The sequence below is a fragment of the Stegodyphus dumicola genome, chromosome 9, assembly GCF_044657685.1.
Source record: "Stegodyphus dumicola isolate Sdum_Otavi_A_Nest chromosome 9, ASM4465768v1".
Taxonomy (NCBI): domain Eukaryota; kingdom Metazoa; phylum Arthropoda; class Arachnida; order Araneae; family Eresidae; genus Stegodyphus; species Stegodyphus dumicola.
In genome coordinates this window covers 113,906,521-113,930,294 of record NC_140776.1, presented here as the reverse complement: position 1 = coordinate 113,930,294, position 23,774 = coordinate 113,906,521, and the positions used below count along the sequence as shown (strand labels likewise).

At 31.3% G+C, this 23,774-nt stretch overlaps 1 protein-coding gene across 7 annotated transcripts in view; it reads left to right on the top strand.

Moving 5' to 3' along the window:
* Positions 1–23,774, top strand: part of TTLL15 (tubulin tyrosine ligase-like 15) — a 102,077-nt gene that overhangs the window by 62,731 nt on the left and 15,572 nt on the right. For 5 of the 7 annotated variants that reach the window (XM_085823936.1, XM_035367072.2, XM_085823942.1 and 2 more), the window contains 2 exons: positions 11,330–11,417; positions 21,260–21,373. In XM_085823936.1, coding sequence (XP_085680062.1) covers positions 11,330–11,417; positions 21,260–21,373 — 202 coding nt within the window. The remainder of the gene's footprint in view (positions 1–11,329; positions 11,418–21,259; positions 21,374–23,774) is intronic. The other 2 variants (XM_085823938.1, XM_085823937.1) reach the window with 1 other exon arrangement.

Sequence of the window (23,774 nt, the reverse complement as noted above, 5' to 3'; positions counted from 1 at the left end):
TCATTTTAAATCTACTAAGATGGCACATAGAAATTATAAAATTGAAAATATGAAATCGTGATTTATGAAATAATGAAGCATTTATGATTTAAAGGGTATCAAAATTTACAAAAGAAAAGAGCTTAATATTTATATGTTTACTTTATTAAACATTTCTTTCAATGTGAGTTGTTTGATTTGTTTTCTCTGCTAATACTTTAGACTAATACTATAGACATATAATATCTTGTTCAGTTATTAAGTTCCATTGTTCAAGTCAATTGCTGTGTCGAGAATTCCGAATAACTTGTCAATCAAAATTTTTTCTCGTTCAGTAACCTCTCTGTTACTTTCTTCACTATCGGTAGCTGTATTTTCTGGATTTAGAACCATATTACAGATTTTGCCCTCCGTTAATTGATTGATGATTGGGCATTGTCATCGCAATGGAAAACTTCTGTTTAACTTCGCTAAATTCTGCCGCCTGGTGCGGCCATGCGAGCTCTGGCGCTGGTTCTGGCTTTATGTGAATAACAAATCACTTATTCTTAATTCAAATAGCACTAAATATAATTGTTTGTCCTATGAGTATCATTAACAAAATCTATTTTTAGCATAAGGAAAGAAATTTCTGCTAAATCTCCCCTTGTCAACATTTTAGCGCATTAAACTTAAATCTGTAATCGGATAATACTCTGTTATTTGGCATCGCTGCATGATTCATCATCACTCAAGTTGTCATCCGTTGATAAACATGCAGTGATGAAAGCAAAATACAATAAATAATGATTCGCGATTTCGGCATCAAAGATATAAAATATTAGTTGGTGTAAAATTAACGAATGTTTCGGTTTGAGATTATGCCAAGCAGATACAGCTATGGAGTCAAGTTACTAATCACACAAATTTATGCTAAAATAATTATTTCTTCAATAATGAGGTATTTTATTTAGCGCCAAACTGAGATTAAGAATCGGGATTTCCGACATGTTTTTTTTATGATGAGGAAAAAAATCTAATGCGCAATTGGTTGGTGGTGGCTTTGAGGTCCGGATTTTAGATCATTCCAGATGTTAGATGTCCGGATCTCGGACTTTGTACTGTATATATATATATATACATCTTTCAAAATATAACTTACCAGTATGGATTCACTCTTTTAAAAAAATTCTACTTTAATTAAACTTAGGAGATAATTTAATCAATTAATCAATATTGTTTAGGAAATAAATTATATATATAGTAAAAAATGTATATTTTCACTATTCAAGTATTCACTGTGACAAGTATTCTTATCTTGTCACGTGAACAGGCCTCTGTGGAAAGGGGCTTCTCTGTAAATAAAGCAATTGAAATTGAAAATTTAAGTGACTCATCATACATTTTTCAACGCACAGTATTTGATTACATAAAATTTCTGGAGGTGTTCTTAATATTGAAATTAATAAAGAAATGAGATCAGCAGCAGCTTCTGCAAGAAGTGGAGTTCGTTATTTAGAAGTTCAGTATTTTGAAGAACGTTCAGTATTTAGAAGAACAAAAATCTTTAACTAAATCTGAAAATTCAAAGAGGAAAAGAAATATTATTGAGGAGGAAATTGATTATATGAAGCAGAAGAAAAAATTTCTTCAAAGGGACATTAAAGATATTAATGAATAAGTAGATGCTTTAGCAGATGAAGCTGAGACCAGCAGGAACATTGATTTCTTTATCAAAGCAAATGAACTTAGAAAAATAGTTAAAGAAAAGGAAGATTTCAGATTTAAAAAAAGCACAAATGTTTTGTATCTTTTATTGTACAGTTTATTATTCTAGTATCTTTCAAAAAACCAAGGAAATAAGTTGTATGTTTACAAATCAGTTATTTTAATCTGCAAAATATTCTTACATTGTGATTATAATAGTAGTTGACTGTGTTTAAATAAATATCAAATAAGTTAAATAATAATCATGTAAGTCTCTAAAATAGTGACTGTTATTAGTGTAAAATACACTTATACATTTTTTTCAAGAAATTATGTTCCTAATTTAATGTTATCTACTTCATAACTTGTAGGGAGTTAGTTTAATTTTCAAAATTGTTTTATGGTAAGTATTAAATTGAATGTAATAATAGTGCATAATACACACTTCTGTTATTTTTTTAAAGTGAAATTACAAGCATGAAGTCAGTTGTATGGATATTTGCTTTATTCTATTCATTTTTTGTTTGCTGATAGGTCCTTAATTTTTTCTTTGATGGTCCTTAAAAGTCCTTAATTTTCATATAAGGAAATGTGTAGGAACCCTGGTTGAATTTAACAGTTTCAGAAGCGATTCAAGTTGGGTGTTCCATGTAGTGGAACGCTGAGCAACAAAGGGTTAACACCTTTCAATTTTTTCTTATGTGGATACTTTAAATATTATCCTTGCCCCCATTGTTACAAACAAACAAAAAAAGTCCCCATTGTTTAAAAGTAATAATAATAATAATAATAAACCTATGTGAAATAGTACATGAACGTGGTTTTACCATTTTTACTTGAACTCTATATAGTTATAGAGACCTAAAAGGAAAATATTACAGATGCCTAATATTTGTTTTTCTAGCAGTAGCACTTGATATACATCATTCGTCAAAGTGAAAACACTCAGTGTAATCACACAAGGAGAAATAACCAATCAAAAACATACACAAAGAAAGTAGAAACATCAAACAATGAACTGTAAACAAACATATTGATAACAAAAGTCAATTGGTCTGTAAGGCTTGTAACTGTAATTTAGCCTTTCAGTATCTGTCGTAAATATTTCTTAGGACAGCTGGGCATAGGCATACTTCAAGATGCTGCTGCATAAGATACAGTTTGGGGTGGGCAGTATTCCAAATCTGTGCAGGTAATCAGCAAGGCATTCATGACCTGTTTCTAGCCTGAAGGCAGCAACAGCATGCCATCTTGGAAAATCAGGAATCCCTTCAAGAGTCTCTTTTCAAATTTTATTACTAATAAGTTCATATAGTTTTGTCTGGTAGTTCTTATTCAAAGTACCGTAATTTCGCATGTATAGTCCGCAGACACGATTTTATATAAAAAAAAATTCAGATAGTCCGCGGACTATACGTCCGAAATTACGTTTTTTTTTTAATACGGCAATATTCCCATGTTTTTTAAACAAATCCTTTTGTTTGCGCCAATTTCTCACCGCTTTCTCGTCCACTTCAAAATAACGGGGTAAAATCCTAGTATACGGTGCAGCCTTGGCGCGACTTTGAAAATTATCGCCAACACGAAAAATGATCCAAAGAATGTCTATATATATACTATACATGCATAGTATATATACTATATACATAGTATATACTATGTTTAACTATATATTTTCTTTGAATGACCCATTAACTACTCATCGTATATGTCCCGTTTTCACTGCTCATCATAAAGTCGCCAAAAGTAGTCATATCCCGTGTGCACCGGATACTAGGATTAAACCAATAAGGGCCCGCTTCTCTATTTCCATCTTTTTCAGTTTTCTCAACTACCTCTTAGCAGTAAATCTCCGGCAATGTTTCATCAACGTTATCGAAGATGAAAGACAAAATACGAAAACAAAATACTGTGCAACGTGCTATCCTCGTGATAAGTGGTAATGAAATGTGACCTTCGACCCCACTCACTCAGTGTTGCCAAACCACGCTATAAGTAAACGAATCACGCTTTTTTTTCATACTCCAGGTACTTGCTACTATGGCTCCTAAAAACCGAGCTGACGCATCAACTACTTTTCCCCCTCCCGGCAGTTGCGCTAAAACAGTGCGAAGGATACTTGGAATCTCGCGCTTTTTTATATTTGATCATCGGCAGTTCACGACAGCTTGTTTTTTAAATTTCAACAATTTTAACCGTGAACAACCAGCGTATTATCTGCACTTGTGGATAGTCTGCAGCTTCAAAAATTCGCATTTTAAACACAGATAGTCCGCGGACTATACGCGCGAAATTACGGTATTTTTGGTTATTCTATTTGTTGAAAAGTATAGAGTCTCTTTTTGTGTGGATTGCAGAATACCTGTGCCTTATTTTTTTGCAAGAAGATCAGCTATCTCATTTTCATATATATCAGGATGTGAAGGTATCCATTGCAGTACAAAAGATTTAAAAGTTGTAAAGAGAATTCAAGGTTAGAGGTAACCCTGAATTCTCTTTACAACTTTTAAATCTGTGAGAATAACTTTACTACTTTTAAATCTGTAAATAACCCAGAAATGAAACTGCTGGGATTGCTGAGACAGAATCAGAGAGTATAACGACATTCTCAAAGTCTTCCACTCTTCTCACTGTCACTGGCCAATCTAATAATTTCAACTTCACCATCAAACAGCATGGTATTTGGCCATAAAGTTGTATACAATGCAAACATTTCTGAAAATATCCCAGCACCTGCATTTTCCCCCTGCTGCAACCCAAACCCATCAGTATACACATGTAGCCATTCAGGCTGAGGGTATGTGGTGTTATTGTTTCTAAAGAGATAGCCTTTAAAACTGAATCGGGAACATCTTTCTTCCTCACCACTTGAGTAAGATCAATTCTGTCCTTTACAAGGGGAAATAAAGGATTAATTCGAGTAGGTAAAATTTCTCAGCTGTGCGGTATGCCAATTTTATTTTTAATTTTTACAACTTTTTGTATAAAACCTTCTTGCATTTTTAGTCTTCTATTTTAATTGTGACTATGTGACTATTATTTCTCTAAAAACAATTTGATGGTAATTAAATTAACTTTTCATATAAATGCAAAGCTTTCTGCTGTATAAATTCTTCAATAGACTTCTTTTTAGTAAGTAACAGTAGAGCATTTACTGGGGACGGCTTAACTGTCTGCACAATTAATCTTACAGGATGGTTTTGGATAGTCTGCAGATCTTTCATTAGGTTATTCCTGCAGAGAGAGTGCTTCAGAGCAATAAGTGAAGAAAGGTTTGATAAACAAATTATATATGTCAGGTTAAGGTATCTCTCACAACTCCACTGAGCTCCAGCTAGTCTTTTCAAATCTAATGATTTCTTTCTTACATTTCTTGTGATCTGTTCTGTGTGTTCTCTCCAAGTTAACTTTTTGTCAAAAGTAATCTCTAGATATTTTGTACTGTGAGACTTCCAAATAAAGGAGTCTCTATTAGAAAGTTTCCTCAATGCATCATTTAATTTAATCTATTGACCCAAAAGTGTTTTTTCTTATGAATACTTGATGACTAGATAACCAAGTCATCAGCATATAGGGCACAGCCAATGTTCTCTGTATTATCAAAATTTTGAGGTAATCGTTAATAAAAGTATTAAATAAGGTCATACTTATGATTCCGCCCTGTTGTTTTTCTAAACAAGATTGTCTGAATTTTGAGCTAGAGTCTCCATATTTAACAGTAAAAAAGCATTGTTGTGTTAGATTTCTTAGCCATAGAAATATCTTCTCCTTTATGCCTAAGACCTGTATTTTTTTGTCGAAGTCTTCATACTCTATTGTATACTGATTTAAAAATCAATGAAATCCATACTAGGGTCTCATCCCTGTCCAGGGCATCTTTTACTGCTTGAGGTAAAAGCACCTTTTTGTTGACTGGTAGACTTCAGTTTCTAAACCCGGCTTGTGAGGATGAAAGAGGGCAGCCGTTCTCTAGAAAGAATACTAATCTTTCATTTACCGTTCTTTTCATAACCTTACACATTATGCTAGTTAAAGCTATGGGTCCATAACTTGACTATTTTAACAGTAGTTTTTCTTTCTTGGTAGTTGGTAAGATAAATGCTTTTTTCAAGCTGCTGGCACTTCCGAATCCCATATCTTATTAAACAAAGATATCAGGAACTGGAGTGCATTAGGACCTAAATTCTTCAAAAATTCTGTATGGATTCCATCTGGGTCGAGACTCTCTTTGTTCTTTTGTTTTGCCATTTCACTACTCAATTTCTGTAAAGTAAAATCTGTTTAAAAAATATGTTCTAGCAGTGCACTAGTCTTATTTTTAAAGTTTTTAAAAATATTTCTTTATTTTGCACATTTCTAATTTTTCTCTGTTGCTGAGCATAAAACCTAACAGAGGCATCAGCAACATCCTTTTGCTTTGTAAATTGTCTACAGATGCCTAGTATACATCTCTTGAAATTAAATCTTAATTTCTAAAATTTCATTAGAGATTTCCAGTAGAATAATAACTGACTGCATGTGAGTTTCTTATGATTTTTCATATGTGACATGTAAGTATGAGTTGGTTTCCTTAAATGCTGTTCAGAAGGTCATCTGAATTTGGAAGCCTTTTACTGTTTTCATAATTAGTTATCTGACATCCTCATCAATATTGCCAGACATTTTTTAGCTGAAGTAGCAAGCAAAGAATAAAAGAGTTGGAAAAAGTAGCACGTGATATCAAAGATCTCGATTTTATGACATCAGAGGTACATTAATAATTACATTACAAAGACATATTATTAATACAAATAAACTCAAGTGACCTATGATATCACCACAAATTCAGTCTTCGAGTGTTGCATAGAATATGGATTGTAATTCGATTCTTATTTGCTACATTACATGTATTAATTTTGACAAAAATCTTAAAAACCAAATTGTTAATTTTCCATTGTTTAAATCTTCATTTCTTTTTAAATTCATGCTGAGTGAATTTAAATTGTTATTTTTTGACGATATATTATTTTCTTGCTTTACTTTAATTACTTATGCTTTTCATTGAATTTTTCATTCTGATTATTGAACATATTTGATCATCAGATTCTAATTACTGATCAAAAGATACCTTCTTTTAGTGTTAAATTTATTTATGTTGCTATTTGTAATGAGATAATTATTTCTGTTTTAAACAAATATTCAAGTAGTAGTTTTGAAATATTTGACTAAACAAAATGAAATATTTATTTTATTTAGACTATATGTATCAATTATGCTAAAAAATTTTTCAATTTGGAAGTAGCATTTGGAATAAAAATATATTGTAGATCAAATAAAGCAAACTCACTGTAAGTGAACTATCATTCACTTAGAGTCACTATTTTCAAACATAAAATTTTGCTTATGGTTAAATAAGTACTGTGCATCATTAAATCAATTTTATGCTTCCTCATTTCGCATTTATATAACTTGCAATAAGCTTTTGTCTTGTTTGTTTTCATTCTTTCTATCCTGTTCTCAAACATAAGCCAAGCATTTAGAAAGGTATTGTAGATTTTTTCATAGTACTCATAATTCACACTTTAATTAGCACAGCAGTTATAATTTGACTTGAACATTACAATTCTGTGCATAGACCACCAAAACATTAAACAAAGCTATTAATTAAGCATGTGAAAACACCAGCTACTGGTGTTGAAAACTGAGGGTTCATACACACTTAAAAAAGGCCATGACTGAAATTACTAACTTTTATTTAAACCTAAATAATTTATTACTTTTAATTATAAATTAATTTTAATAGATACATTATATTAAACTATACAAATTTTATGATAAATTAAAAAAAAAAAATAAATAGCAAAAAAGCAGTACTATGAAATGTCAAAGTAGCAGAAAATTTGCAGATTCACATAAATGTAAATTTTAATAGCTCAAATTTGCAAAAAGAAAAAAATACAAAAAATTGCATGATCTAACAACACTGATTATTATGCATATCCACTATTTTTGACTCACCGTCGGGGGGAGGTATTATATTTTCTTGAAAGATATGTCATTGCGCAATGATATCTCATCAAGAAATATATGAAAATTACATAGAGCACGGAAAACTATTCGATTATTTGGTAACTATATAGTGTCTTAACAGTACTTAAATAAAAATCTTTTGGTAAATTAGAGTTGTTTAATGCTATGAAATAAGTTGTTAAATAACAAAGCAGCAATTTTGTGTAACTACTAAGTATGATTTTATTAGTTTATGCATCTTGTATACTTTTATTATGTCATCAGAAAAGCTCTACATTTTTTATGATAAAAACAAATGAAGCAGTACAAAAGTATGCGAAAATTTCATTGAATCATATAAGCACCATTGTTTTATAACTTTTTGCAATTTCTCCAGCAACTGGAAAATTCCTCTTTTTTTAAAAAAAAGCGAGGTTCATTCGTAAAGAAATAATGGATGTGCTGTTTGACATTCTCCAATGAAGTGAACTCCAGAGCATTCAGAGAAATTTGAAGTGATCTAAAGCAATGAAATTCCAAGAGGGCAAGATCAAGTGAACATAAAGCGTGACACAAAACATTCCATTTGTACTCAATAAATCTTTGTTTGACATCCATAAAAATGTGGGGCCGAACATTGTCGGGATTTAAAGAAACACCTTGATTAATTGTCATTTTTAGGTGCTTTGCTTTGATTTTTGCTTTTAAAATTGCCACTTTGTAACAATATTTTTCTGAATTTATCACCTGATTTGGTGGAAAAAATTAATTTAACAATTGGTGGTACAAAATTTTGATTGATAAAATTTCAGTTAACAATTCCTCTGTAGTCCCACCATTCACAAAGCATTACTTTTTGCGGATGCAGTTCCTTGATATTACTAAAAGAGGTTCTTTTGCCATAACCCCAGGATCTTTTTCTTTTAATATTATTGTATACTATCCACTGTATTATCATCTCTAATAGTTATTATCATCTCTAATAATTATTATCATCTTTAATAATGAGCCTGTTTCGAAAAAGGTGCTTTTTTATTTCTTTTACACAAAGAATCGCAAGCTGAAACTCAAGCAAGCATATTCTGCTTTGTTAAAGTACAAATGCTGTTTGTATTGATGGAGTACCTGTAAATCACAGCAGTTTACATTCAGTCTTTTTCAAATGATATGCTGTACTTTTTGGAATATTTAGTGTGTCTCATTGTTACTGAGCTGCTTAATACGGATTATCAGTAAAATCGTGTTTTAATAGGTCCTAGTGTACTGGGAATGATTGTCCAGAGTGAGCATCATCTTCATGGCTGAATTTTATGTACTTAAAACATTTTCAAATTATGTTATCAGAAAAACACTTTGTCCATACATAGTAAAAAACGTTTTCAAATTATGTCATCAGAAAAAACACTTTGTCCATACATAGTAAAAATTTAAAACCAATGTGGATAACATTTTTTCCTTTTTGAAAGAATAAGAGCATATTTTGACAAAAATGAACATTTTATTCTCCACACTTAGCACTCTACTGAAATTTTTATTTCAGTTATTATTCAGTTTTATTATGCCACAGCACATTCTAGAATTACACAGTATGAAAAGTAAAGGCTGTATTTAAACATTTATTTTGGTTGAGGTCACTCCTTATCAACAGGAATAAAATAATTAGAAGAAAACATACTTTGATTTGAAAAACTGCATAATTTTCCAGATGACACAATGTATAGTAAAATTTGTTATGTATGCAGTTATCACTGTGCTTAATACTTTATTTTTGTGAAATACCTATATTACTTTCTGTAGTTGACAAAATATATCAGAAAAGAATTTTCATTTGAAAAAACAACTTTTTAATGTAATTTTTGAATAAATATAATTTAATTATCAAAAGTCATGCAGATTTAAGGTATTTTGCAGGAAGTTTTGATGGCTTTTAAAAGCTGCATAATAGGAAAAAAAAAAAAAGTCAGTGTAAGCAGTTAAGCTGATTATTATATTTCATGCCTTACCTATCTGCCAACAAATTACATTAAAACAGATTTACTGAGGAAACTGTAAATATAATAACCTGACAGAAACAAGGTTCCCAAGCACAAATTTCCTGCATGAGTAATGACTCAGGTTATCAGATCATTATTACTACCACTTAGTGTGCACTACCTCTTAGTTACTTATTATTACTACCACTTAGTTAGGTTATCAGATCATTTTTACGACCATATAGTGTGCTTGCTATCTTCCCAGTTACATAGGTAAAATTGCATTATATACGTTTCTTACTGTTTACTTGCACTGCATATTTATTATATGTTCATCATCCTTTATATAGTTATATTTCTTTAGTTTATTTGGTATGCTTTATTAGATTTTTATATGAGGTTCACTTGACATTATTATGGCGTACAGAAGATTATTCAGTTTCGTTTTTCAGTTTTGTTTAAGGTGAAAAAACTTACATTGTTTGCTTATGTTACATTGTTGCAACACGAGTAATTCATAATTATTACTTTGCTTAGTGGAAAACTGGAACTGAAATAGTTATGTCATTCCTGTCTAGTTCAAGAGACTTATACTAATGTTTAATAAATCTGTAGATAATACTGAGAGTATTTACACATTTTTAGAACAATTTTGCTAAAGAATTAAAAAAATATTTTGGAATACAAACTTCTGTATTCTGTAAAGCTTATTATTTGAAATAAGAAATATTGTATGCTACTTTTAAATTTATTCACCTTTCAAAATGTCACATCTAAACAAGCTGTGGATTGAGGTACATGTTTGTGCACTTTCTGAAGAGAAATATTCCTGTTCCATAATCCAAAAACATTTAAAAAAAACCTGTCAATCATTGCTTGCACATGGAAAGAAGACTCCAAATAAATACCCCCAAAAAGGTATATGCTGTTTCTAAATTTAAATTGTTGGTAACAAGAGAAAATTAGCCAACACAGAAATCAATTGCAAAGTCTTTAAATCTATCTGTAGCAACAGTAAATAAAATAATGAACTAATATTTATAACTTAAAATAACGTAATAATATTTACCAGCTTTTGCCGAGTCATGTGGCTCAATGCAGGAGTGGCTTACAGTGGGAAATTAAAAATAAGAAGAGTTGAAAAAAATGTTAAAATCAACTTGATATATTGTCAAGAGAACATTATACGCCCAATATTTCCTGAAAAGATTCCAGTTCTTCATCTCGGTGATTTTCAAAGTGTGAAACTTCACCAAGACAAAGGAATAAGTCATTCTTCAAACAGTACCACTGCATTACTTGAAAAAATGAAGACTGATATAGATATTGCATACATACCTTTTCAACATATTCTTGCTAAGCACAAACCCACCACAACTGGTAGATTGATTTATCCCCTTGATAAGTTGATTAATCTGTGATCAATTACAATAGCTACTTTTTCAATACTTAAAATTTACTTTTGGTTTTGGTATTTTTGCAATTAAAGATTTTCCTTAGCAAGTTTTTTTTAATCAAGGAGATTGAAATTACTGTTTAAAATACTAATTTAATTTCTAGAAATAATTTTTTTTAAAAATTTGTTATATGGTTTGAACTTTTAGCATATTTCCCTCAGTCAAATGACTTTTGCTTGCCATGTTATATGAATATGTAACACAGTGTTTATTTGTTATAACAATTCATCATATTTTATGTCTTAGGGGAGAAGCCGAAGTATCTGAAAAAGACATTCAAGTTTATCCTGAACAGTGTGCTTCTGCTATTTGTCGAAAATCTTGCAAGAATATTGTAAGTTTTATATTTTTCATTAACGCACATGTTATACATGATTGAAATGTGTGTCTCCCTTACTGTAGTACAGTCAAAAGTCATTAATCCGGACTCGTTGGGACTTCGGCGATTCTGGATTATCGATTTTCCCGGATTATAGATCATCAGTTTAAGTCCGGTAAGATGGCATGCAGAAATTATAAAATTAAAAATATGAAACCATAATTTATGAAATAAAGGACAATTATGATCTAAAGGGTATCAAAATTTACAAAAAAAAAAAAAAAAAAAAAAAAAAAAGCTTAATATTTATTTGTTTAATATTAAACAAATAAATATTAAAGGACAATTATGATCTAAAGGGTATCAAAATTTACAAAAAAAAAAAAAGCTTAATATTTATTAAACATTTCTTTCAATGTAAGTTGTTTAAGTTGCTTCGTTTTATGTGATAATACTTTCTCTTAAATTCTATAAACAGACATAATTTCTTCTTTAGTTACAAAGTTCTGCTGTTTAAGTCCTATAATTGCTGTGTCGAGAATACCGACTAATTTGTCAATCGAAATCTTTTCGTTTTCAATAACCTCTGTGTCACTTTCTTCACTATCGGAAGCGAATTATTATGACGAGAAATTTAATTTAAATCATATCAAAGACGGAGTACATCGAGATGAAATACTACATTTAGCAAGGAATTATAAGCCAAATAAAATAAAAACATCTGCCCTGAAGATAAGGATAGTGCTGACAGATCAACTTCCAATTCATTGCGTGCCGCGGCGTCCTCCCCCCCAGAGCAGCGTGAAATTGATAAACAGATTTCGGAATGGTTAGAGAAACGAAGGATATGCCTTTATCCATTTTTTGCAGCAGTTCCACTTTTTGTTTAATGGACTTCGAAATATACTTTCGCTTTGTAGATCCTTTACATACTAATAAATATGTATCAGAAATTCTATTTGACATAATCGAAAGTTCAAGCTTACTTTTATAAAATTGCTCTAACAGTCTGCAAAAAATAATAAGCCGGATCCAATTTGAAGATTAAAGAACAACGCGATCTGCAACGTTAACTGAATTATATAATTTTAGCTTAGCTTATACCATCCATTATACATTAAACGCGCAAGCTTAAATGTATTATGCGCATGCGCACACGCATATTCGCAGCCGTAAAGGTCTTACGTGCATGCGTCAACGCGACGCATGTGCAGAAAGTTTGTAGCTTTGAGGTCCAGATTATAGATCATTCCACATTATGAGTGTCCGAATTAACAACTTTTGACTGTAGTAAATAATGTAACTAAAATTCTTAACATTATTGCTGAAATATCTTTATATCCCTATACACTGAGTGGCCCTTATATTATGACCACCCCATGGATGTTTCATTGGGCCATCTTTTCCCTTTAATATAGCATTGGTTTTTCTGTGCATGAGCTGATTTTTCTTTGCATGAAGATGATGGCAGGTCATTTGTAAAATATGAGAGCATGGAAGTAGTACTAACTCTGATTTAGCTTTGGCTTCAAGAGACGTAGCAGATGAGACGAACAGAGAAATAATTTTTGATCCTGGCTCTGGCCATCGCATTATTGTTACTTCATTCCGAATTAAGGGATAAATATCTAAACAACAGTATTATTTTATGAACAGGTAGGAAGGTCAATTGGAAGGCTTACCGAGATGAATGGGAGGTTCGTTTTAGTAAACCAACCAAAAGAAAAAAAAAAAAAAAAAAAAGTGGATTCCTCCTCGTCGTATTTTTGCAAGACCATTTCAACAGTGGCTAAGTGTTGGATACCCAGAGGTAAACCACACAACTACAAATCTTTTTGGAATGAACGACTTACTTTGTTAAGAGAACAGTCAGTTCATGCCTGTACTGAGGCTAAAAATTCTAACAACTCAGAAGATGTCAGAAATTGGAGAAAGTGTATTGCAGTTCTCCGTAAAGAAATCAATTTAGCAAAGTGCAAGAGTTTTAATATTTTTATAAATAATATTAATTACTGTAAAGACGGTGCTAAGGTTTTTAAATTTGTAAATAAATTGAAACATGACAACCCTTTTCCTCAAGGGTACCAATAATTTTTAAAGGAAAGGTTTAATCTGACAAGGGTATTTCTAATGCTTTTATGAATTTTTATGCTTCTAATCAATGTTTGAGTGGTGAATTTAAGAGAGATCAAAAGCTGGTGGAGAAATTGATCAAGGACTCCCATACGACTTTGGAATTTGGACAAGAGATTTTTAATAGAGGTTTTGACAATTTAAAATTAGAAGAAGATATTTATTTCCTAAAGATAGGAAAAAGTCCAGCCCCAGATAATATACATCCAGAGTTTACTAAACATCTATGACATAATGCTGAAATGTTGCTTCTGTCTATTTTTAATCATAGTTGGAACTCTTATGTATCCCACCATATGGAAAAAAGGCCTATATTATCCCTGTTTTGAAAAAGGATAAACCTGCAGATAATAGTAAGAGCTGTTGACCTATTGCATTGGCTAGTGTTTTGTCAAAGATTATGGAAAAAGTCACTAGACTAACCTGTTTCTGGAAAATAATAGTCTCTTGTCTCCTAAACAAGTTGGATTCAGACAGTATCATTTCACTGTCCAGCAGGTGTCTTATGTTATTCAAGCCATTAGGGATTCTTTAGACCAGAATTTCTTAAACTATGGGTTGCGATCTCCATGGGGATCGCGGGACCTGCAGCAGGGGGTTTGCCAAAATTTTAGCAGTTTTTATATTTTTTTAACTTATTATATTATAATAATTTTAAAATTAGCAAATATTTTTACACAATGTATCTGACTATAGATAAAGATAAGACAATACAGACAAAGAAAAAACAAAAATGTTTTGACACTTCTTTTTATAATATAAACATTCATTGTACTTGCTTTGCACATGATGCTGCAATAGTACATTACAGTACATGGACAAAATTGACAGTTTTACTCATGCGTGTGTCGGATTTGTGCAATGCTTATGGGGTCCCACAAAATTTTTGGGAATATTATGGGGTCCTGGAGTCACGAAGAAAACCTAAAAAGGGGTCGCGACTGAAAATTATTTAAGAAGACAATTTGTCCTGGCAACATTCATAGACTTTGAATCAGCTTATGATAAAGTATGAAGACTGCATATTATTTAGAAATTACAGAACTTGGGAATAAATTTGCAGGATGATTTTATGAATTAAGAATTTCTTATCACACCATTTTTCTGCTGTTAGATATGGCTATGACGTTTTAAGATTTAAACAGACTGAAACTGGCCTCCCACAGGGAACAGTCATCCACCCAATTGTTTTTAATATTTTTATTAATGAATTACTGAAGACTCTAGCACTCTGGGTGGATTCTGCCATTTTTGCTGACGATCCGGTTATCTGGATTAGTGCTTCTAAAAAGAAGCAGGATGGTTTAAATGAGACTCATAATGGTGCTCTGAAAGAGCTGGAATATTGGTGTTAAAAAAATGGTGTGAGAGTAAATCAGGATAAGAGCACGTGCCAGTTCTTCACTCTGAACAGTCAGACGTTTACCTCGAAGTTGACATATAAGGGTGTAGATGTTCAACATAACGATTCAACAAAATATTTGTGTTGCATCCTCAATTCGTGCTTAAATTGGAGGAAACATGCAGAAAATTTGAAAAATAAAGCTGTAAGAAGACTTTCTGTCTTAAAAACACGTTTGGCTGACTCAAAGTGAGGCTGTGACAGAGAGACATTGATGACTACTTACAAATTATACATTCAACCAATTATTGGTTATTGTAGTGAAATCCTCATCATGGCTCTGGAGAATGTAGTCTAGATCCTCGAAGTCTTCCAGAACCAAGTGTTATGCATAATTACTGGGGCAATGAGATCTACTCTTATCCTTGCAATGCAGCTTTTAACGGGTATGGAACCTGTTCATGATTGTATTAAGAGAAAAGCGATCCTATTATACCAGAAGCTGGTGCGTTTGCCCAACAACCCTTTTTGGAGGACTATAATAAGGAAATTTCTAGGAATCTTAAAACTCAAATTTGTTTTATATAGACTGCTCAGAGAGAATCTGATGCTTTGGAGTTGAGCTGAGATCATCTAATTTTACCTCTTCCCCATTGTCCCTTGGACTTTTTGAATTTGAATATAAATCTTGATCTTATTCAAAGAGTTGTTAAAAACGAAATGAGGGATTCACAATTAAGATCTATTGCAATGGGAACTATTGGGATTTGCTATCCTCAAAATGAGTGGTTGCATGCCTACACTGATGACTCTATGTTAGAGAGAACATGTGATGCTGGAGCAGGTATCCACAGCAAGCTTTTCAGTTTCTACTTACCAATGGGACCTCTTACTACTGCATTTGATGGTGAAATTGAAGCTTTTGCTGTGGTTATTCAACAGTTGTCGATTCGTTCCCACTGTTTTGTAAAGGCAGTGTCATATTGTCAGATTCCAAAAGTGCGCTTCAAGCTCTTCTGAATAATCAAAATAGTTTCTAAGGAATCTTAGACTGTAAGCCTTTGCTTAAGGCAATGTCACACAGAATTTCTTTTCAATAGATTCCAGCCCAATGTGGAATTATGGGAAATGAAAAAGCTGATACTTTGGCTAAGAAAGGAACTTTCATAATGCAGTGCATTAATCGACTGCTTTCATTTCATGTGACTAAATTGTTCGTTAACCTGACTCTTAAAAAAATTCTTAAGCAAGATATGATTCAACGTGCTATGTATAAGAGTTGGAGGACTCTGAGCGAAGAGACAACTTTCATTCCTAGTTTTCCATGAAAGACAGTGGTAGCTAGCTCTAGATGTCTGACCGGGCATGACTGTTTGTGAGACCACCTCTGCAGAATTGGAGTGGTGGATTTCCAAACTGTATTTTGTGTGACTCCAATCAACCTATGATTTTTTAACATTTAAATAATTGTATTGCACTGTCTCGGTATGAGGACATTTTTAAAAGTACTGGAGAGGTCGTGAACTAATGCCTTAAGTGCTAATGTTTGGCATTTGTAGAATAAAATAAATAAATAAAAGCATGCTTCATGAAAGCACTTTCTAATTATATGAGATTCAGTTTTGTGGATATAGATGTCTGATGGCTTTTTCAACCTCATCTCTCAACTGCTAAATGGGATTGACATCTCTGAGTTTTAGGAACTACATAAGCAAACTCACCTTCACGTTTCTCAAGCCAATACTGTATAACTGTGTAATACCATAACTAGGCAAGACAGATTATCTCATTAAAAGTAGCCATTGTCTTTGAGATAAAGCATCACAATAACAGGATGTACTTGATCAGTAATTATGTTTAAATATGATGTCTTGATCAGACTTTCACCAACATAAATTAAAGAGCCCAAAGCATGCCAAGAAAATATTCCCCAAAGTATCATATTGCTTCAACCAGCTTGAAGGCTGTAGCAATGCTTCTTAATGTCCATACTTTCATCCTGTTTCCACCAAATTCTCACTCACCCATCTGCATGGTGTAACTGAAAAGATTGATTCATCGGGCCACATAATTTGTTGCTAATTATCCACTAATCAATCCTTATGCTTCTGAGTGAATATAAGACATTTTTATCTTGTTTGCTGCAGACAGCAGCAGTGTCTGAACTGGCCTTAGGCTTTCAAATCCTGTGTAATGTATTGTACAACAAATAATGCATTCAGATATCCTTTGAGATGATCCTTGATTAAGATCTATTGCAGTTTGCTGCACTCTTACCACTCTGTTGTCTTTTCCATTCGTTCCACTTGATCATTCGCCAATCAATAACAAGCACAAGTTACACACTGAGATTCAGTTTTTTTGCCTTACAGTCCAGTCTTTAAATACTTTAACTACATCTGGTATTCAGCATTTCACATACATGGTGATTTTGCTGATACTTGCTTTAAGCTTCTCCAGTCATCCCACATTTAAAGTCTATCTAGAAAAAATTACCTATACTACTGTCTCAGGAACCAAGCTTTCGTTTTTAATATTAGCCTAGTCTGCTAGCAGCAACAGAATAGCACCATCACCAAATAACTTAAAATTGCCAGGTGGTCATGATAAAATGGCCACTCAATGTACATATTATGCCTTAATAAGTGCTATAATGTGTCAAATTCTTTTATGTATTGCAATGGAATTAAATGGAAAAATAAGTATTTCTAATATTTTCTGTTAGATATGCAATATTTTAAATAAATTTAAGAAAGAAATTGGAAAAATTATAACAAGGTGTTTAAAAATGAAGCCTTTTCATCAAACTTTTAATGTAAGTTACAGACCTAGTAAAGTAACGTTAAATAAAAAATCTGGTTTGCAGGAGATAGCTGAATCATACAGCAGTGTAAAAAAAATGGTATTTTTTTTAGAATAGCTTATTGTTTATAATCTGAGTCTTTTCAAAGGGAAAATAATTTTAAAAAAAATCCCTAAAGTCATTAAAAAAGTCACTGTTACATCGGTCGGACTTTTGAACCAACCTTCTTAATCAGTTTTGGACTGAAGTTGGAGGAAATTTAGAATTAGAACTTGTCATTGGTCTGTAAAGGAACTTGTGATTCATTCATGTTTTCTCATCTATATGTTAGCTGTTTTTGTTATTGGAATCTGGAATAGTTTTGGTGGCTTCATATGCTTTTTTATTTTTTATACATTTAATCCAAATTTTAGCAATATATATGGACAAAAATAGTAGCATGAAATTAAAGTTTTCAATAATTTTAGCATTCTGAAAGTTAATGTTCATGTTTTCTTTTAAGCCATGTGTTATGCATGGTAGACTTTCAAACTTAGTCTGTTGACTTAGCTTCTAACTTCATAGGTAGGGTGTTCTGGAAGAGATGTGTCACAGTTATTGACTCATTACCCAATACTTAATGTGTAAAACTGTGTTTAATGGGCAGTTTTAGATCCTGTTCCACTTTAATCTATCTAGGTTCTGAATGAGTAAATAGGCATTTCAAATAAAAAAGAATATATGTAAAAAATTTTATATTTGATTTTTTAAAAAAAGTAATATGAATTGTGTATTATTTTTGTAACCTGGAAAATATAAATTGGACTGTCAAACTCAGAATATTAAACCCGCATTAATGTAGTCTTGAATTTGATGTCTGTTGAAGAGTTTTTATTTGAGGTAATAAATTAATTGTTTCACTCTTAAATATCCTTAATTTATGATGTCAGGAGGATTTATGTTTCTCAGTAAGTTGTCATTTGTTGCAAATCTTGCAAGACTAACAAGTGACTGACTTATGAAACAGTGATGATTACTTACTGAATAAAGAAATCTTAATATCAAGAACTTCAGTTAATTAAATGAGTATTTATATTTATTTTAAAGCAAAGCAATGTCATTAATTTATTTTATGTTGAATAAAGTTTTAAAAAATTAGGAAAAAATATTGAGAATTAAGAATAAAGTTATCACATTAGATTAATAATATGATTCACAAATAAATCTGAATAACATTATAAGAAATTTTTCCTTTGATATAATCAATAGAAAAATTTCCCCTCCTTTGTGTAGTATGATATACAGTAGAATCATTTTGCCACCCTTAAATTTGGCCACCCGTGTGCTGTGCACCATCTTGCCCTCTGCTAAAATCAGCCCTGGCTAAATGTATCTGCATTGCAGCATTATGTAAGATGTATGATGCAGTTTAAATTGATATAGTACAAATAGTTTGTATTTTTAGGACTGAAAGGGGAAATACCAAATTAAAATGAAGAATAAGAAGTGCTGTCACCATTTAAAATCAGAAGTTTGCTTTCATATTTATCTTACATATGTATTCATGGGTTCCTGGCACTGTAAAATCTATATTTCTTTTTACTTATTTTTCTTTCCTCTAAGCACAGTTTTCAGTTTTTTTCCCTTTTTTAAACCCTCTAAGCAGTCAGGCCATGTTAAAAAATATTTGTCTTTTAAATACTCAGACATGAAATGTGTTCAGAAACTTAAGTTAATGTATATATATATATATATTGGAAAAAAAAACTGAGATTGTCATCTTAGAATCATAATCAAGCAAATATAATTTATTTATGGCCTTCAGAAGAAGTTAAGAAAATTTTGGGGTAAAAGTCTTTGCTGCTTGCTCTTTTATGAGCAAATTCTGATTCATACTTGAAATATACAAAATTGTTGCCTGCAATAGCTCTATAACTAAAAAAAAAGGTAAGTTTCACTTATTTACTGCCCAGAAATGAAGAACTGGAACGCACTACAATTTATGCACCCATTAGCTAGATCCTAACCAACATATGGTTCACAGATTCACAAGATGAAGAAAAGGCATGACTGTACCATAGCTGCCATGGGAGACACCTAGTTTTTCATCATAGCCTCAGTCTCCCAGTAAATCACAAAATCTCCTGTTTTTTAATTTTTAGTTTTCAGTAAAGCAGATGTTTCCTAGCTAATAAAACTTAAATTAGGCAAATTGCATTTCCCCATCTCTGGTGATTTTCAGAATTATTTTTCTTTTTAAAGTTTATTTCATCTCAATTGTACATTTTTATTGATATAATTAATTTTTTATATTAAATTTCATTTGATCTGAATTAATCCGAGTGATCTGAGTTACCTTAACGTAGATATTTGTAGATTTTCATATGGAGATTCAATCAGTGTTTAATCAATTTGTATTTAATTTTGCGTCAATATATATATATATTATTAAGTTTATATACACAAATACTATCTGCATTAATTATTAATTTTATTTTCATCATATTTAAAAATACTTTGAAAAATAAATTTTCACTATTGGGAATTTTCTCAGCATAAAACTGTAAGAAATTTTTATAAATTTAAGTAGCAGAAAAACATAAAATTTAGAATATCTAACTAAATGCTAATACATTATACATCAGAATTATATTACAAATAGTTCAATAACCTGAATCATGTATTGTAGTTTGGAGGTATTTTGAAATGGTGTCACTGCTCAGCATAAATACCCGCCTGCTTCTCAGTGTTTTCTCTAAAAAAGAAAAATCTCCTGATTTTTAAGATTTCAAGGTTGGCAGCTATGGTGTACCATTTTGATCACTAGTCAAAAACTGAAAGCATGCAAGGGAGACATCCCAAGTTACTAATATATAAAAAGTTTATGACAAGTACAGGGATAGTAATGGCAACAGTTTTCCGGAATTTTCAGTGAACAAACTTAATTGCATGGTGCATAAGATGGCTGTGAATGCAGCTGCTAATCAGGGGACATAAATGCATTTTAAGGAAACTATTTAAGATTAATAACATTCCCTTCTTGCAAGTGGAGTGTAGTAGCTGCATGATAATGGAGGGCCCCAATTCACTTGCATTATGAGATGCGTTGCATGGTTGGCATTTGAAATTTCTGACATACTATACAGTCTAGATATAGTCTCTTTGGACTTTTATTTGTTTTGTAGATGAAGAAACATGATTTTTTAGTGATAATGAAATAAGAAATGGCTTAATGACTAGATCAGCTGATTTCAGAGAAACTCGAAAGCTCACTGTACATTATGAAAAATTCTTAAATGCTTACAGGGGAAAAAAAAAAAAAAACTTTATGTATTTTTATCTATAAATTTAATTTAGGCAAATTTCTTCTTGATCTACCTTCTTACAAAAGTTACAAATCTCACTGCGCAAAGTCACAAATGTGGATTTTCTCAAAACAGCAATTTTGCTGGTTTGTGGTGTTGATAGAGTACTGCTATTATTTAAACATAAATGTTATTTAACATATTTTTTATTTTGAAATTTTAAATTTTAGATGTATTTTTATTTCATTAAAATTGCTACTTTATGCTGCTGATTTTACATCTTTGACATCAATAGAAATGTATAACTTGTAACCAGTGTATGAATAGAGAACTGAGAGAAATAGCAAAGGCTGCATATCGGGAATTCTTAAATAGAGGAAAATATCAACGAGTGATTCCTCCATCTGTTGTAAGTAATGATATAATTATTTCATTTCATTTTATATTTCTAACACAGTAAAAATGGTAGCAGTGTATTGTTAGAAAAAACTGGGATTTGCTCTAATTCTATTTTTAAATAAGACAATATTAAAAAATATTGTTATCTATTATAAACCACTTACTGGCTCATCAATCCAGTTTATCAATAGGCAGAAGCATTGCGAAATCAGTTTAACTTGGGTAGACAGCAGTTTTATCAAACTCTGTTTGTAATAGTAATTTCATAGCATGAATAATTTTTTTAATAATAATAAATAATTTTTCCTTCCTTCTATCTTGGGCAAAAAGCATATTAAAAAGAGTTAAATATATTTTTTGATTTTAAGTGAAAAATCTACAGTTGTGAAAAGATTATATTCTTCTTGGTATTAATATGAAAGAAATAAGAATGATGAAATTGTCTGTATGAAATGGAAGGAATATGATTTTGACTTGGCAGCATGGGCATTTTCATGGTTTTCTTCATGTACAAGGTCAATCTTCATTACAAATTTTCTGTGAATGCTTCCCTAAAGGCGACAGATATAAGGTGTATTTTTCCATTATCTGATAAATCCAAGCTGCCTTTCCAGTATTTTGGCCCTTAACAGCTTTTCTCATTTTCACGTTTCATTGTTCCAATAAGATAATTGCATGAATTTTCTTCTTTTACTCATGTTCTTGTTTACAACGTAAATATCAATCGGCTCATCAGTGTTATCAAAAAAGTGTTCTTTAAATTACTGATATTTCATCGCATCTTTTTAACACAGCTAAAAACCACTAAACATTGGTAGTTTGACCTGGATGTAAGACTTTTAATTATATTCTTCCTACATTTCAAATTTATATAATGTCTTAGTAAATGTGGATGCATTTTTAAAATCGGTTTTCTTAATTTTTCTCATTGAATGCAGATTTTAAATTTTGCTTTAATTAAAACTTTCAATGTTAAGGCCAGTTTTGTTTCTGTCTTCTTATTATATTGTTTTTATGTGAAGCATTTGAGATATTTGAAAATCTGTTAAGATTTTGAACTCAAATTCAAGAAAATTAGAATTCTTCCTACCTGTAATTTTTTAAATGTCTTTTGCCCTTTGTATTTAATATGTTAATTTCATTTTTATTTTATAAGTGTTCAATATATTATCATATGATCAAAAATAACAACGAAAAAAGATTCAATAATTTGAATAAGATTAAATAATTAATAAAAAGATTCATTAATTCATTAATAATAATTAAAGATTAAATAATAAAATAATAAATAATTTAATTAAGATATAGGCTGTGGTTTTCCCAGAAATACAATAAAAGATTTATTTTTTAATTATTATAAACTTTACCGCTGGACTAGTTACATTTTCACTAACAGGCAATGCTGTAGCTATCACCTGAGAATTGGCATTTCATAGAGGACTGTGTGATTACCACTCAGGATCCTTCTCAAGATATATCCTAGCAGAATTCTGTATGTGCAAGAACCGAAACAACTGCGAAAGCCGTCATGAATTTGAAGATTGGGCTTTTCAATAGATGGAAAACGAAGCTGACTCGCTCTCAAATGGGCTGTGGGCTAACAACATGAACTATTCATTTAAAGAAAGTTTAAATGTACACAACTCCTGCATATGGAGTGAGAGAAAATGTACATACACTTCTTTGCAAAAAAATCGAAGCACCATGAAGGAAATGGTTGTTTTTGATGAAACTGAATACAGTCAAAAGTCGTTAATTCGGACACCCATAATCCGGAATGATCTATAATCCGGACCTCAAAGCTACAAACTTTCTGTGCATGCGCGTAAGACCTTTACGGCTGCGAATATGCTTGTGCGCGTGCGCAAAATACGTTTACGAGTGGGCGTTTAATGTATAACGGACGGTATAAGCTAAGCTAAAGTTATCTAATTATCTATTTCAGTTAATGTTGCAGATTGCGTTGTTCCTTAATCTTCTAATTGGATCCGGCTTATTATTTTTTGCAGACCGTTAGAGCAATTTTATAAAAGTAAGCTTGAACTTTCGATTATGTCAAATAGAATTTCTTATATATATTTATTAATATGTAAAGGATCTACAAAGCAAAAGTATATTTCAAAGTTCATTAAACAAAAAGTGGAATTGCTACAAAAAATGAATAAAGGCATATCCTTTGTTTATCTAAACTTTAATGTTTGTTTATCTAAACTTTGTTTATTTTTAACGCTGCTGCGCGCAATGAATTGGAAGTTGATCTGTCAGCACTATCCTTATCTTCAGGGCAGATGTTTTTATTTTATTTGGCTTATAATTCCTTACTAAATGTAGTATTTCATCTCGATGTACTCTGATATGATTTAAATCAAATTCCTCGTCATTATAATTCGCTTCCGATAGCGAAGAGAGTG